The sequence below is a fragment of the Haliaeetus albicilla genome, chromosome 9 (genome assembly GCF_947461875.1).
Source record: "Haliaeetus albicilla chromosome 9, bHalAlb1.1, whole genome shotgun sequence".
Classification (NCBI taxonomy): domain Eukaryota; kingdom Metazoa; phylum Chordata; class Aves; order Accipitriformes; family Accipitridae; genus Haliaeetus; species Haliaeetus albicilla.
Genome location: NC_091491.1, coordinates 12,074,592 through 12,088,495, shown reverse-complemented (window position 1 = coordinate 12,088,495; position 13,904 = coordinate 12,074,592). Strand labels below are relative to the sequence as shown.

The window sequence follows — 13,904 nt, the reverse complement described above, 5'->3', positions numbered from 1 at the left end:
AGCAGAGAAAAATGGGATACCTGGCATTATTTTTGTTTTAACCCACCTTAAAGTTGCTTTATTTACAGTCTCAGTCTTGGTTGTTGCCACTGGTAATGTGTGTGTGAGCAAATCCTTGAATGAAAAATATTCTTTGCTGTTCTAAGGTGAAGGGCCCAGAGAAAGAAAGGAAACAGATTGCCACCTAACTTATTGATGCATAATGTAAGTAACACCATTAGTAACAAGAATAGATTGATACTGGCCCAGGAGGAATTCAACAGCTGCTTTGCTTTCTAAAGCTGTTAGAAGAGGGCGTCTTTTGGAAACAATCTATACTCAGTACTAAAAGAACTAATAAAAAATAAATTTATTTCTATTATGTTTAATTCTGAATTTCAGGCTCCAGTGGAGAATAAAATTTGTCAGTGTATATTATTTCAAGAAAACCTCTACTCTGGGAACAATCAAACTGTAGTGAGTAATTGCAAAATCAAAGGTATCTTTAAAAAGTTACGGAGTTGCAGGAAGATGGTAATAAAAATCATTAGGAAATGTGATTTATTTCACTGTGTCCTGCTAGGTCTGAGTTTTGAGGTGTTCAAACAATGCTCACAATAATTTTAAATGCCAATATTGTAATACCAGCCTGTATGAAAGACTCTGGAAATGTCAGAGAAATAATGCATCTTGCTTGTAGCCTCTGCTCCTTGATTTATGGAGAATCATTGATTGGCACCTGCTTACTTGATGAATAATAGTTTAGGATTTAGGCTCTTAAGGCCGGGGATTTAGGTAGAAAAAGGGATTTTAGGTAGAGGAAATTGCAGTTTGTATGTCTGGTATTATTTTCTTTTCTCAGGAAATCAAGAGGCAATACAGAGATAGGAGGTGTTGCATTTCGGGGGTACCTCAGTGTCTTAAAAATCTTGGGCTTTTAGGTCTTTCCCCACACACACACATACACCCCCTTTTTTTTTTTTTTTTTTCCTGCTGACCAGAATCTCGTTGCTGGTGTCTGAGTGTCTTTCTGCAGTTACAGGTGAGGTGCTTGTAAAAGCCTTCAGGACTCAATAGGTCTCGGGAAGTGAGATGTATCCCACTTAACCTCGGAGAGCTTTGAATATGGCACTCATGCACTATCCAAGGACAGCTTAAGTCTCATAAACTTAAGCCTTACAGCAAAATGTTTGTTTCCCAGTTAGCCCTCACAGAGCCCTAAAAAAATAACACAGAGAACACCTGCACTCTGCTCACAGTGACCTGAAAAACCATTAGTTACTGGTATTTCCACTATTTGGGGGCCAACTGGGTATCAGCTGCTTAAGCCTGAAGGACAAGCAAAGACAACCAGGGTTGAGTGCAGCCCTCCCTTGGCTTGGTCTGGGCTCCCACGGGTGGAAAAGCTCTTCTTCCCTGTCTTTTCTGCATCCTTCTCCCAGCTTTTCTCTCCCCCCTGCGTGCTGGTTTCCATCTCTCCTTGAGAGGTACCTGGTGTGTTTTGGCTCCATCTTCTTTGATTCTTTTCTTTAGCAGTAGTGCTAAATTCTTGAGTAATTACATTTGCTTTTTAGCAAATCCTATAAACACCATGGTACAAAAAAATCTAATTTATTACAGCGCTTTTGAACTAATTGGCTGAGATATTGAGACAGCAGCAACTTTATAATTTAACAGTTAATTCAAGTAACCTTTTCCAGAGAGAGACCCTAGGCAGCTGCTTTGCCTGGGTTGTAACAAGAAACATATCCTTGAGACTACCATAACAAGTGCCTAAGAAGGGGGAATGTGCTGCAGCTGTCTTGCAGAAAAGATTTTTTTGAATGAAAGTTAGCATCTTGGTAATTTCTAGAATAAAACCCTCTGCCCTGCTTTGTCGAATTTGCTTTATGCCTGTATTTACCACCCGCTCCATTGTGTTGAAATACTTGCCTGCCAATTATGTCCTATTATGTTAATTTAAATATCTACCTCGCTTTTGCAAGTGGGTTGTTTTCTAGCCACGTTCTCCCTGTTGCTTTACAGCTGCAAGTTTCTCGTTAGTGCAGTTTGTATCATGTGCTGCTGCTCGGTCTGGTCCTTAGATCTGCTAGTAGGTGTGAGCATCCCTGCCTCTTTCCTGTGATGCTGGGATTGATTTCTGTGTCAATTAGCCATGCATGGCACAGGGAATAGTCCTGAAATCCTGTCCCTTTTTGCTCTCTTTGGAGGTCTCAGTTAACAGGGTGAAATGAATGGCTGGTGAGCTCAGAAGAGTGGCTGTCGTCATCCATTTTTGCCTTAATAAATGGATACGCCTGACTTCCACAAGCAGATCCAAGTCCATACCCTGGATCCAGATGTTCTCTCATGGTGCGGGTGCAGTCCTGTGCCCCGGACCTCCCTTGGCTCACCAGTTGGATTATTTCCCTGGTGGATGTGGTCTGGGTTAGCATTGCATTCTCCAGCACGGCAGGGTGAGCCTGCCATCCACAAAATAACCCAAGGCAGGTGCTTTCAGGAAGGTCCCTGTAATCATTTCATTTCCCATAACCAATATGCAGTGCTGAGGGTACACAGGGTACCTCCAAGGCAGGTGTTGTGGGTAGCTTCAACTGAAATGAGTTGGGGGGAGATAGTAGCCTGGCCAAAGGTGCTCATTACTCTCCATCAACCAAGAAATCTTCCCAGCAAAGAGGGAATCGGCCTTTTCCTTCCCACTGGATTTTCCAGCACCGCCCATGTCTGTACCGTGGGGGGCTCGGATGGGATGTGAAGGCTTCACGTGTGTCCTGGCTGCACTTGCAGAAGGCTCGAGAGGTTGGGTGAAAGGCTCTGAAGTTGTTCCATGCTGAGCATTTCATCTATATTTAGGGAGGAAAAGGAAGCACTTAACTACCAGCTGCAGATCAACTAAACAAGGGTTATATTAGAGAAAAATAGTCCATCACAATTTGTTTCCTTCCTGCCTTGCAAATTATTTGGAGAGTGTAAGCTGTCCTTGCAATCCAGCATCCCAGATCCAGAATTTAGATCACGTTCTCTGCCTGCTCACCCATCAGTTACCCCATACCTGTGACAGCATTACAGTGAAAGGGAAAAAACAAACTTGAGTTGCTGCTTCGTGTCAGAAGGTCACCAAATGGGTGCAACATCCCAGTGTCTGCAGCAGATGCAGGGAATGGGGTTCCTCCCCAGCTGAAGACAAGGTACCTCCGTAGCCAAAGAACAGCCTTAGTGCAGGCGTGAGTATGAAATGTTATGTTTCCAGAAGGTTTTTTCTTTCCGTTGTCTCCTTCCAAATAGGAAGGTGGCTCTGCTGTGCTTGATCTGTTAGTTATTAAAAGAAGATCACAGTTGTGCTAAAGTAATCCGGTTTTCATCCATCAGAATTAAAACCGTCTGGATGTAGCGCTGGTTTAATTGGCAGATGAGATGTTCTGCTCTGCAGCGAGTAGGGATTAAGAGAAAAAAAATCTGCAATAATGAATCTTTTCTTTAGAATAACTCACACAAGATTAGATGTAATAAATAGAAGCTAACGAGTTGCTGAGGAATGGTCCCACGGTGTAGGGCCATACAGCACTGGCGAGGGATGGTGCCCTCCCAGCAGTGCACAGGTCGGGTCAGCGATGGTTTGGTGTCACGTTTTTGTTTCACTCTCTTGGAAAACACAATAGCAAATCCCATTTCCAGGCATTCTAGTTGCCAGTATTGGAAGGCGTTTCATCTACTTTAACATGTCTGATTGCTAATAAGCACTTAAGTCACTGAATGTATAACTACAAGGCTACATTTTGTTTCCATCTGAAATTTATGCTGTTAACTGTTCATAGATACTGTCTGCAAAGTTGCTGAGGGGTTTAAAGCTCAGTTGTTCCCGGGGCTTGGTGTCACTATGGAGATTTTCATTTAGCCCCATGGACATGGGATGTAGTTTGACTTTTGCCTCTGCATGCCTGGTGCCCTGTTGGATTGGTTATTACCTTCTATTGCACGCATTTGTAACTTAATAATCAGCTTAATCTTAATTTCTTCCCCCTAAAGCCTGAGGTTACAACTGGTAATTAAAAAGAAAAGTTTTTTAGCTTTTTAAGAAGCAATTTGACCCTGTTAAGATTAATTTATCTACAATATTTTTTTCTTCTTTTCCTGAGTGACTCCAATTCAGTCACTCCCACTGTTGAACAAAGGGAGCCTTAAATGATGGTACCAGAGCCTTAATTAGGTGAGAAACTGTGTGTAATAATTCATTGAGTTATTTGTTTGACTTGGAGAGCTTTGTACTGGCAGGTGACAAAAATAGTCATAGCAGTTGTGTAATGTAAGTGCTTTGCACTCCCATTATATATGATCTGTTTAATAATAGCCTGTGTGAAAATGTAAAAGCTGTTTTGTTTATTGCAATGATGGGCTGTCTTCAAATTTAAATTAAGGAGCTCAGGATTGGAGCCATCAAGATCACTTTTCCAGCTGCCTTTTTGATGTTGGCCCAGAGAAGTGACTGATGGTGGAGACCACAATAGAAAACCAGTAACTGAAAGCTGCTGCATTGCAAATCTGGAGTGGTAGCTAATTCCTAAGTAACACATTTGACATGGCATTACTCTCTACTCAGACATCTCCTGTTTCAGGTACCAGCTGTCTTAAATGCTTCTAAGCCAAGCGACCTGGGGAGGTGAAGTGAGCAGGAAGATGTGATTTTTTTTTTAATTTTTTTTTTCTTTTTCATAAAGGTAAAGACTGGCAAGTCAGCCATGGTGAGAGTGGGATGAACCTGCCCATCCCAGCTTCACACACAGCCTTGGTGGCTGTGGTATTTAAATTCCTGGAGCCTGCAAGAGCACTGCTGCACCATCGAGACAGTTCATGAGACTTCTGTCTGTCCATTATAGAAAATCCAGATCTGTACATTACCCCACCAAATGTGTGGATGTGGTTCACAGAGTAATTCTCTGCAAGCTTTGTGCTGTTTCTTTAGGACCGATATGCTGCAGCAGACCTGGGGTCTGTAAGTGTCCCCTGGTCTTTTTGGTGACAATGAAAACGTAAGAGGAAATAAAAGGGATGATGGGTGTTAACTCCTGCCCTGCCATATGGCCAGTGTGGCCAGCATAAGAAGTAGCTGGGATGGACTTTTTCTATTTATTCAAATATTCACATATATCACTGCAGATTGATGAAACTTGCAGTGTTTTGATGCTGCTGAGTTCTTCCAGCTGCTGCCAGGGGCTCCAAAGAGAGGAGCATTTCTACTACATTTTTTTTTCTCAAAATACTCTTAATATAAGCCCTGTAGTGTGCCTGTGTGGGACGAGGGGTCCTCAGTGACCCTGTGGGCTGTGAGCTCACCTGACCTGAGATACACAGTCTGCACAGCTGGCAGGAGACTGCATGGATACTTGAAAACAAGTTTTTGAGTTTCAGGACCATAGATATGTAAGCATGGAATTAAAAATAAATCTGCTTAAGACCTGTGTGCAAAGCCACACTCCATCTCCCCAGAACAATGCTTTTCCTTAATAGCAAAAGAATATATTTAAGCTCAGCAAAGAAAGTATTTCAAGGAAAGCCAATGAAAAAGAGACTGAGGATATCCTGACTGCTGCTGCAAAGATAATTCAAAGATAAGTTCTTCTCAGGAAAGAATATAAATGGAGTGTAGTAGTGTTTTGGGTTTTTTCAAGTCCCTCTGTGTGTTTAAATGCTCAGGCAGTGCAAGGACTGTAATGTTTGCAGGTTCTGAATGCATTACTTCCCTTAAAAAAAGTCTTTGCGCACAAAATTATTTTGTTGTTCTTTTGGGGTTTTGGTTTTGGGGGGTTTCTTTGGGGGGGTTTGGGGGGGGGGGAGTGTGGTTTTTTTTAAAGCAGCTTCCTGCCTGCAACACTGAATGCATCTTGCAGCCCTGGGTCTCCAAAGCCACAGGCAGCAGCATTGCCATTGGCACCTGGGAGTTGGTTTGTGGGTGGCAGCCGGGAAGGGGCTGTGCAGACGGTGCTGCATCCAGCCGCTCCGTGGGGAGAGGAGACAGGGAGTGAGGCACCCCGGCAGCACAGAGCCCCTGCATGAGCTGTCAGCTTTTGTTGCTTGGCTGGGATTTTAACATTCGGGCAAGGAGAAGGCTTAATAATTTCTGAATGCCTAAGAGCAGAACTGGCAGTTGGGTTTAATTTGTTTTTTGGGATGGGACATAAAAGTGTGGACTGGGAAGCATCGGACCTGTTGGCCTGATAAAAGCTGAGTTGCTGAGACTTGCTTTTGCAAAATGCTCCTTTAAAGTCTCATGCTATGTGCAAACCAAAATAAGTGTCTACTGAAACATTTGCAAAGCCAGGTCTTAAAATGCTGGAAATTATAACTAGAAAAGCCATCAGAGGAGCAGTGGGCTCTCCTTGCCCTCATGTCTGATGCTACCCCAGTTTCTGTGCCTCCCTGCAACTGAAGCACCTGCTGGTTTTTCCTGCTTACCCCGATTGATTTTTTTTTTTTTGTGTGTGTGTGTGGTCTTTAAAACTATGCATAAAACTGCTGTATCTAACCATTAAACCCTGTGCATCTGTCTGGGGAAGAATCCATTTGTTAGACTACTAAATCTGTGTGTCCTCAAGTAATTAAAGAGTAGCTGTTGCAAGACCCAAAGCTCAGCTTTATCTTTCTAGTCTTCCCTCTGCTCTTCAGGGATGCTGCATTGCAACACAGCTCATCAGAGAAAGGTTTCCCATGGGTCTTCTCCCCACTGGGGACAGACTCTGTCCTTCCAACCCAGGGTTTGCTCTGTGAGGATGAGGTCTGCAAGGAGCCGCAGCGGGCTTTGACCCACTGCTCTGCTTTATTCTCGTGTGGCCCATACTATTTAGTCCTTTCCTGAATTTTTTTTTTTTTTTTTTTTTTTTAAGAGAAAGACCAGAATGAATGGGTGAAGAGGAGCCTCCTCTTTTCAGTGTGTTTTTCTGTGAAGAAAATATAACATTATCCTTGTTAGGACAAACTAACTGATTTTTGGCTGACTTCCATTTTTCAGTGTTAGCGTTTCATGTGTCACCATCTCTGCCTCTCTTCTCTATTTTATCCCTTCATATAAACCCTGTGTTTATTTCTTGGCAATTATGCATGTCTGGAGGAATGTAGTAAATTGTACTACTATATTGTCCTCAATATAAGCATACATTTTTACACCCCCAAAATTGCTTATGCAAATATGTTGATAAGAAAAGAAATATGTAGTGTAGCTCTTCTCCTTCATGAATGTTGATGGGTTTCTGTGGCAAGAAGCTTCTCTCTCTGCAGCCAGAGTAGCTGTAAACCTACTGCAGAAGATAATTTAAAGAAATTTCCTGTTCATATCCACTCTTTTGAGTTATAAGAGAAAAGGGAGATGTTAGCCATGCTCTCTTGATGCTCCCAGGTAACGTGGCTCTCCATTTCAGTCCTGGCTCCTGATTGTCTTTGCAGTATATATATTAGTTTTGCTACAGACTGTTTGAGGGACTGGCCATGTCCATGGACAAAACAACCCCAGCCAGGTGGCTCCATCCTCTCGCACCATTGTCCTGTGGCTCCCCTGGGTCCAGCTATGCCATTCCTGGCAGAGGTATGTAACTCCTTGACACACATCCCCAGTGGTGTCCGGCATCATGCCTAGATCTGCTTTTCTGGGCTTAAAGGTCATTATGAGTTTCCCCTCATTTCCTTTGCCTCTCGTTTTCCCAACATTAATGCCAGCTCGGGCCAGTACTCCTTGCCCTGGCTGTACAATCTGCAGAAATCAGGCAGGTTTTGCATTGCTGTGCACTGGTGCCAAGTCTGTAGGAAGCAATCGGTGGTGGGACCATGGGATTGGAGCTTGGAGACCAGAGCTGGGGGACCCCGGGAGCACAAACTCCGAGGGGAAGGTGTGCACTGGCTCCCATGTCATCTTGCTGGTCGAGCAAAGGCCTCAGGGAGGAGAGTGAGTTTGCCTTTCCAGACAACACAGCCTGGCTTCAGAGCCAACTGAAGGAGCTTTATTACTTTTTTTTTTTATGATGCTAGCTTCAAAAAAAACCACGAGGGAAGAGTTTCAGCCATTTGTCTTTTGTCGATATATTTATCACCTTAAAAGACTTAACCAGGTAGTGAAAAATTCAATAAAAAACTTGACCGCATTAGTCTGAAATAACACCGATGTTTAGCATTGGCTCACCTGTTATATGGATGTTGTGAAACTATTTTGAGTCTTAAATCTTTTGTTATCTATGGAATAATCACAAAATTGTTAAAATCCAATCTGTAAATCTTGTAGGCAATTGAGGCTGTTCTCCTCCACCCCATATTTGTCTGTTTTTTATTCCTCAGCAGGAGTAATTGCTTTCCATGACAAATTTAAAGGATTGCTCCCATTTCTTCATGTTTTATAGCCGTGCTATTGCAGCACTAAAAATACTTAATATTATTTAATCTGCTTTTGTAATGAATCCCAGGCAGCCTTCAGTTAGTTGTTCTAGTGGGAATGTTATTGTCACCTTAGCCTGCAGCAAGCGGCTCCCAGCCTTAATAGCTCTGTTGTGTCAGGAGCTGCATGTTCAGATGGAGTCAAAATTAAACAGCTTAAAATCTCACTTTGGTGACATAGCCAAAGTTCAGGATGCAGAGCAATGCACGTGGTTCATGCAGGCCTGGAGTGTTTTATCCCTCAAGGGAGCAGTTTTATCCCTGGGATAGTAGTGCTTTATGCTAAGGGGAGTGAGCAATGAGGGGAGGAGAGGGGAGAGGGCAGAGGTCCCTTCCTGCCACTCACCAACCCACCTCGCAGCATCCCACCTTGCTCAGGAGCACACCCCAAAAGCCGGCGGGTCTGCGCACGCTGCCTTCGGGCCAGCTGCGTCCTTGCTCGCTCCACTGCACGCTTCCTCCGGTGGCCTCTGAAAGCTTTGCTGCCCAACTCTGAGCGATGGGGACTTTTGGGGACTGGTGTTGGGAGATCTTCGGTTTTATTTCCTTCTGCCACTAGCCTCATCAAAGGTCACTAACTCCATGGAACAGCAGCTGATGTGGTGAGATACAGCCATAGCATGATATGGGGGTGGGGTGGGGGGAATAGTTTGCCTCTAAAAAGAGAGAAACCATCTGACTGTCCCAGAAAGTCACGTCAAACTCTTATCCTTGTATGGGACCGCTTCTGCCCTTGGCTGGGCAGTGACAGTGTTATACTGATATTGAAGCTGCTGTGCATGGTGAAAGGACCAGTACTGATGCCAGCCCATTCATAGGATGGTGGGTTTTTACCTACCCATTGCCAATCAAACTGATTGTGAGTGCGGCTGCATCACCATTGACTGCCTTGACATAGCAATGGTCTGAGTGGGGCTTCTTCTAGAAATAGTTCTCAATATCTCCTACAGGTAATAGTATGCTGTTTTCATGCAGTTTCTAGCTTTGCGATTCTGGAAAGGCAAATATCTATACCAGTGTTTGGGTTGGGGTTGGTGGCTGTAGTCCATACCCTCATTTCAGCTGGTCTGGGTGGCACCAGTATATCCTGTGGCTTTGGTGCTCTTGCTGAGCCACTCTTGACCACAGGGTTAATGGCTTGTTGCAAGCTCCCTCTTCCATCCTGACGTTAGAGCATCCCTGTTGATTTTCAAAATGGGCTTTACCAAATTACCTATTCAGTTGAGTTCCAGTCATGTCAGCTTTTTTGTTCTTTGTGCTAGGTTTCTCTTAGTTGGCCTTAAGGCTATCTAGGGACCCATCTGATGTATTAGGAGAGCTGCATACCCATATCCATCGTGCAAACAAGCTCAAGAGCTCATGTGCTAAACAAGTCTCCCATGTGCCATGTGTGTTAAAGGGTTTGGTTTGCTGGATCCTGTGGGTTGGGGGTTTTTTTCCCCCTTAATTTGTATGAGAATTTGCTGAGTGTTAGTGAATCAAATTTGGGGGGAGCAGGGAGTCTTATGCATGGTGTGAACTTGTCACCTAGCACCTCCACACACATTGGGAGGAAAGCCTGGATCCTGTTTGGGACCTGCTGCTTTACAGGTGATACGTTGTCTCCTTGCTATTGCTTTACTTGGAGACGTGCACACGGGAAAGGACGTGTCGCCTTGGTGGAACATGGCCTCCATCTTGGTGTACGAAGAGTGAGCACTGGGCGAGTTTATTTACGGTGAGACTTGTTCACTGCTGTTATGACTCTGCAGTCTCACATCTCCGCTCTGTGCGGAGGATGACTCCTGCAAGAATTCGCTGTAATTAAGCAGGCAGCAGTAGATTAGTGTTAGCAATGTTTGATTGCAGAATTTTGTGTGTCAGCAGTTTTTCCAACCAAAAAAGCTTTTAGCTCTTGGGCAGAAAGTCAAGTGCCATTTTAAATGCATAGCCATCAGGTTTTTGAAAAAAAAAAAAGAAAAAAAAAAAAGAGTCAGTCTGTTTTGCCTCCTTTGGTTTTTTTTTTTTGTGGGTGGTTTTTTTTTTTTTTTGATGAAGTGCATAATAAGCTCTTAGTTCAGATAAATCCTAATTGAGGATTCAGTCAAGGCTGTTGCTAAATTAGCAGAGCAGGTCTGCTAAACAAATGCAGCTTCAGCTTGTCAAAATAAGCAATTCTTAAAATTCTCACATGGAAGGAGGATTCGTGTCATTAAACCTTTTTATCTTCCCCCGTTCCCAAACACGGCCCTCTTGTCCCTTTCAAGAATCACCCAAATCCATCCCAATCACCACAGCACATGGCTTTGGTGTTGCTCCCATAGCATTTTGCCAGGCTGTGGCTGCCCTGGAGTCAGTGTCACATGCTCTGAACAGGGGCTTTGGTTGACCTTGGAAAGCTGCCTTCATCAAGGGGTACCTGGGCATTGCTCTCCAATTTACACATTTTCTCCTGCACTCTTCCAGTTCCCCAAACCAAGGTCTTTCAGGTATAAGTGACACCTGGGAAGTGCAGACATGCCTGGAAAAGATTTGGGATGTACCGTGGAAGTGTTCCTCCTGGCAAAGTGGGGCTGAAGTGGTGATAGGATCTGGTGAAGGGTCCGGCAAAGCACCCAACAGTCAAACCCTCATGGAGATTATCTGCTGGTAGACAGCACTAAATGACTACAGCTGTAAGAAAAACAAGCCATCCTGTATCTATGTGTGTTGTCAAACTCCATGGATGAAATATGGCTCAGAAACAGTAAGTTCTGGGTATTTGTTCACCTGAATTTCTTTTTTTCTATTAAAGCAGTTACTCTACATTAGCTTCTGGACATCTTTACCCTGAACCTTAATATTAGCGGCTATAAAATTAAAAAAGACTACAGCTGGGTAACCAATTTAATATGCATTCAGCTTATCTTAGCATAAATGTGGTATTTGGTACTCCTCGTTGCTCCCTGGCTCAGCAACATGTTTCTTTTCCTTCCAGTTCAAGATCAATGGCGAGTGGTGGACATGGATCAACTATGACCGCTTTCAGGAGCTGGTGCGAGAGCACGAGAGGAGCAGCGGGTCCAAGACTTTCACAGCAGCCGATTATGCAGCGAGAACTCCTCGCTGGGCACTGTTTGGGTCCAGAGAAAGGGGATTCGATCCCTTGGATGTAAGATACCAGCGGAAGAACAAAGCGAGAGACATCTCTGGGTGCTGAGGTTAGGTTGGGGCTCACCTAAATCTAGGCTGGCAGGCTGCTGAGTTTTGATCTCCATTTCTAGTCTAACACCGATTTTTTTAATCTATTCATCTAGATTTTTCTGATGTTTTATATTGAGAAGGAGGGTAAAGCCTTCATTTAACCCTTTCCTCCTCTTCTTAGGGCTTCTTGGGTGAAAATATTTATAATGCTCTCCAGCTCAAGATAAAATCACAAATGGTGCATGCTAGCAATTTATCGTCTCTGGCAGCATGATGAGAGAGGCAGTAGCTGCGGTCTCCCTAGCAGAGAGTGTTTGGAGTTGGATGTGGAGGAGTAGCATTCATTTGAATTCTGTGCCCTGCTGCGAGGAGAGCCTGGCACGTGCTGGCACGCAACTCAGCAGCAAAACATTCTGCATCCATAAGTGCCAAAGGGATTTCAACGCCACAGGCTGGTTGGATCTGTGCAGGTGGGACTGCAGATGGATCTGGATCTAAAAGCCTGAACCCTGCTGGAAGTATCATTGTACAGACAGCAACAAAGATTTATGTATTTTAAACACTGGTGCCAATTCCTGTAAAGACCCTGTCCCATCCCCAAGAAGCTGAAGCTTGGGAATGGTGTAAGTAACAGCACCCCCATTAATATCATCTGGTATATGCAACTTCTAGTATCTCTCCAAATATCTTCCAGCTTCATGGGTTTGGCAATTAATATTTTCCGAGTAGTTTTATCCTACTCCCCCAGCAGCCCAAAACAACATACATTGTTCTTCAAAGTCCTGTTAGGCTCCCGCTGTGTGTGTCCAGTGTCCTGCTGATGGTGAGGATGTGCTGTGGGAGCCAGCAGGCTTGGGTGTCAGTGGATGGCTTCCTTTGCTCCACCCAGGCAAGTCAACAGTGGTGCTGCTGCTTTGGCTGGAGGCGGTAATCCGATGTAAATGAAAACTGAATCTGGTTGAGATCTCTTGTGTCAAGAAACCAACTCTTTTAGTTTGGAGAGGTGACATCTAGGTGCGACGCCCAGTGATGTGTCCCTGGGTGTTGCTCTCGGAGACCCTGGGCTATGCCTGGCGCTCTGTTTGGATGTACCGCAGTCTGGCTGGGAAACGGCATTTAAATGAGAGGAGGGTGGGTTGTTTTCTGTTGGGGAAAATCCCCACTTTCACGTGCCAACGACCTTTCCCTTTCTGTTTATGCAACATCTGTGTTGGCTGCAGTCCCCGATGACTTGCAAAGGATCGGTCTGCAAACACGCAGGGCAGACCCCTGATGTCTGGCTGTGCCTTCAGTTGCCGAATGGCTGAACTAGGCTACGATGCTACCGCTTCCTGGCTAGCCTCCCATGCATCAGCTGATGGCTTCCACCCTTTGGCAGCCCCCAAGGCATGGGGCAGCGCTGGCCGCTCTCCTCCCTCTTCCCTCCATGTTCCCAGCCAGCCTTTTGGGGTGAATGGGCTGCGGTGTTGGAGGGCAGTGGGGCTCCTCAGTTTCCTCCATCTGCTGCATTGTGGCTTGACCTGCTCCAGCTCAAGCCATTCAGCAGAGGAGCCTGATTGAACCAGCTGCAGAAATAGCTTTAATTTAGACCCAGAGGTGTCAGCTGGTGGAGAAAAGAAAACTCAATCATGCTCAAGTGGTTTTGTTTTCCTGTTGAACTCCAGGAGCACAGATCAGAGGTGTTCACAGTGCTCCCACCTTAAAGGTGAGGTCCATAAGCCTACAATTCCCAGCACCCATAGCACTGTAGATGGTGAGCGTTCCTGAGATTGTGATTTAATTTCTTTTTAAAAGAACCTAATTTCTTAAGCTGTAAAAAGTGTTTTTAAAGAAGAAAGAAAATAAAGTCATTTTCCCTAGAGCACCTTTGGTGTGTCACTGCTGTACAAGACTTTGTAAGAGGGGATGCTAAAGGGATTTTAAGGAGATAGAAAGCACAAATGTTGCAGAGTATCTTCTCTCTTTCTTAATATCATGTGGAGTGGAAGGGAGGGCATCTGTGTGTCCATGGATGATGGAGAGGGCGTGGCTGATGGGAGGCTGCTCTAATGGGTCAGTCACCAAGCTCCCCTCCCCAAAGTGCTGAATGGAGGTTGGAGGTGGTGAGAAGTTACCATGCTTCCTCAGGCCAATGCCAGGCAGGACACAGGTGGCACCAGCAAGCCCTGGGGAGGGACAGGACATTTTCAAGTCATCTGGCCATCTTCCTACAACAGAAACCTGGCACGGTAACGTTACTGCTTTGTGTGCATTGCATCACCAAAGTCCAACTGTGGGACTCTCAACCCCAGGGTGTCCACACTGTGTGATTGCATCTGGCTGGAGGCTGAGCTCAGTGTACCAAGTGTCCC

General features: G+C 44.8%; 1 protein-coding gene across 3 annotated transcripts in view; it reads left to right on the top strand.

The window, feature by feature from the left end:
- Positions 1-13,414, top strand: part of LOC104317200 (S-adenosyl-L-methionine-dependent tRNA 4-demethylwyosine synthase TYW1) — a 110,821-nt gene extending 97,407 nt beyond the window's left edge. For 2 of the 3 annotated variants that reach the window (XM_069791511.1, XM_069791510.1), the window contains one exon: positions 11,348-13,414. In XM_069791511.1, the coding sequence (XP_069647612.1) occupies positions 11,348-11,569 (222 nt within the window). In that variant the 3' untranslated portion in view covers positions 11,570-13,414. Of the gene's footprint in view, positions 1-146; positions 246-11,347 lie in introns of those variants that run through there. The other variant, XM_069791512.1, reaches the window with a different exon arrangement.
- Positions 13,415-13,904: the final 490 nt, after the last annotated feature.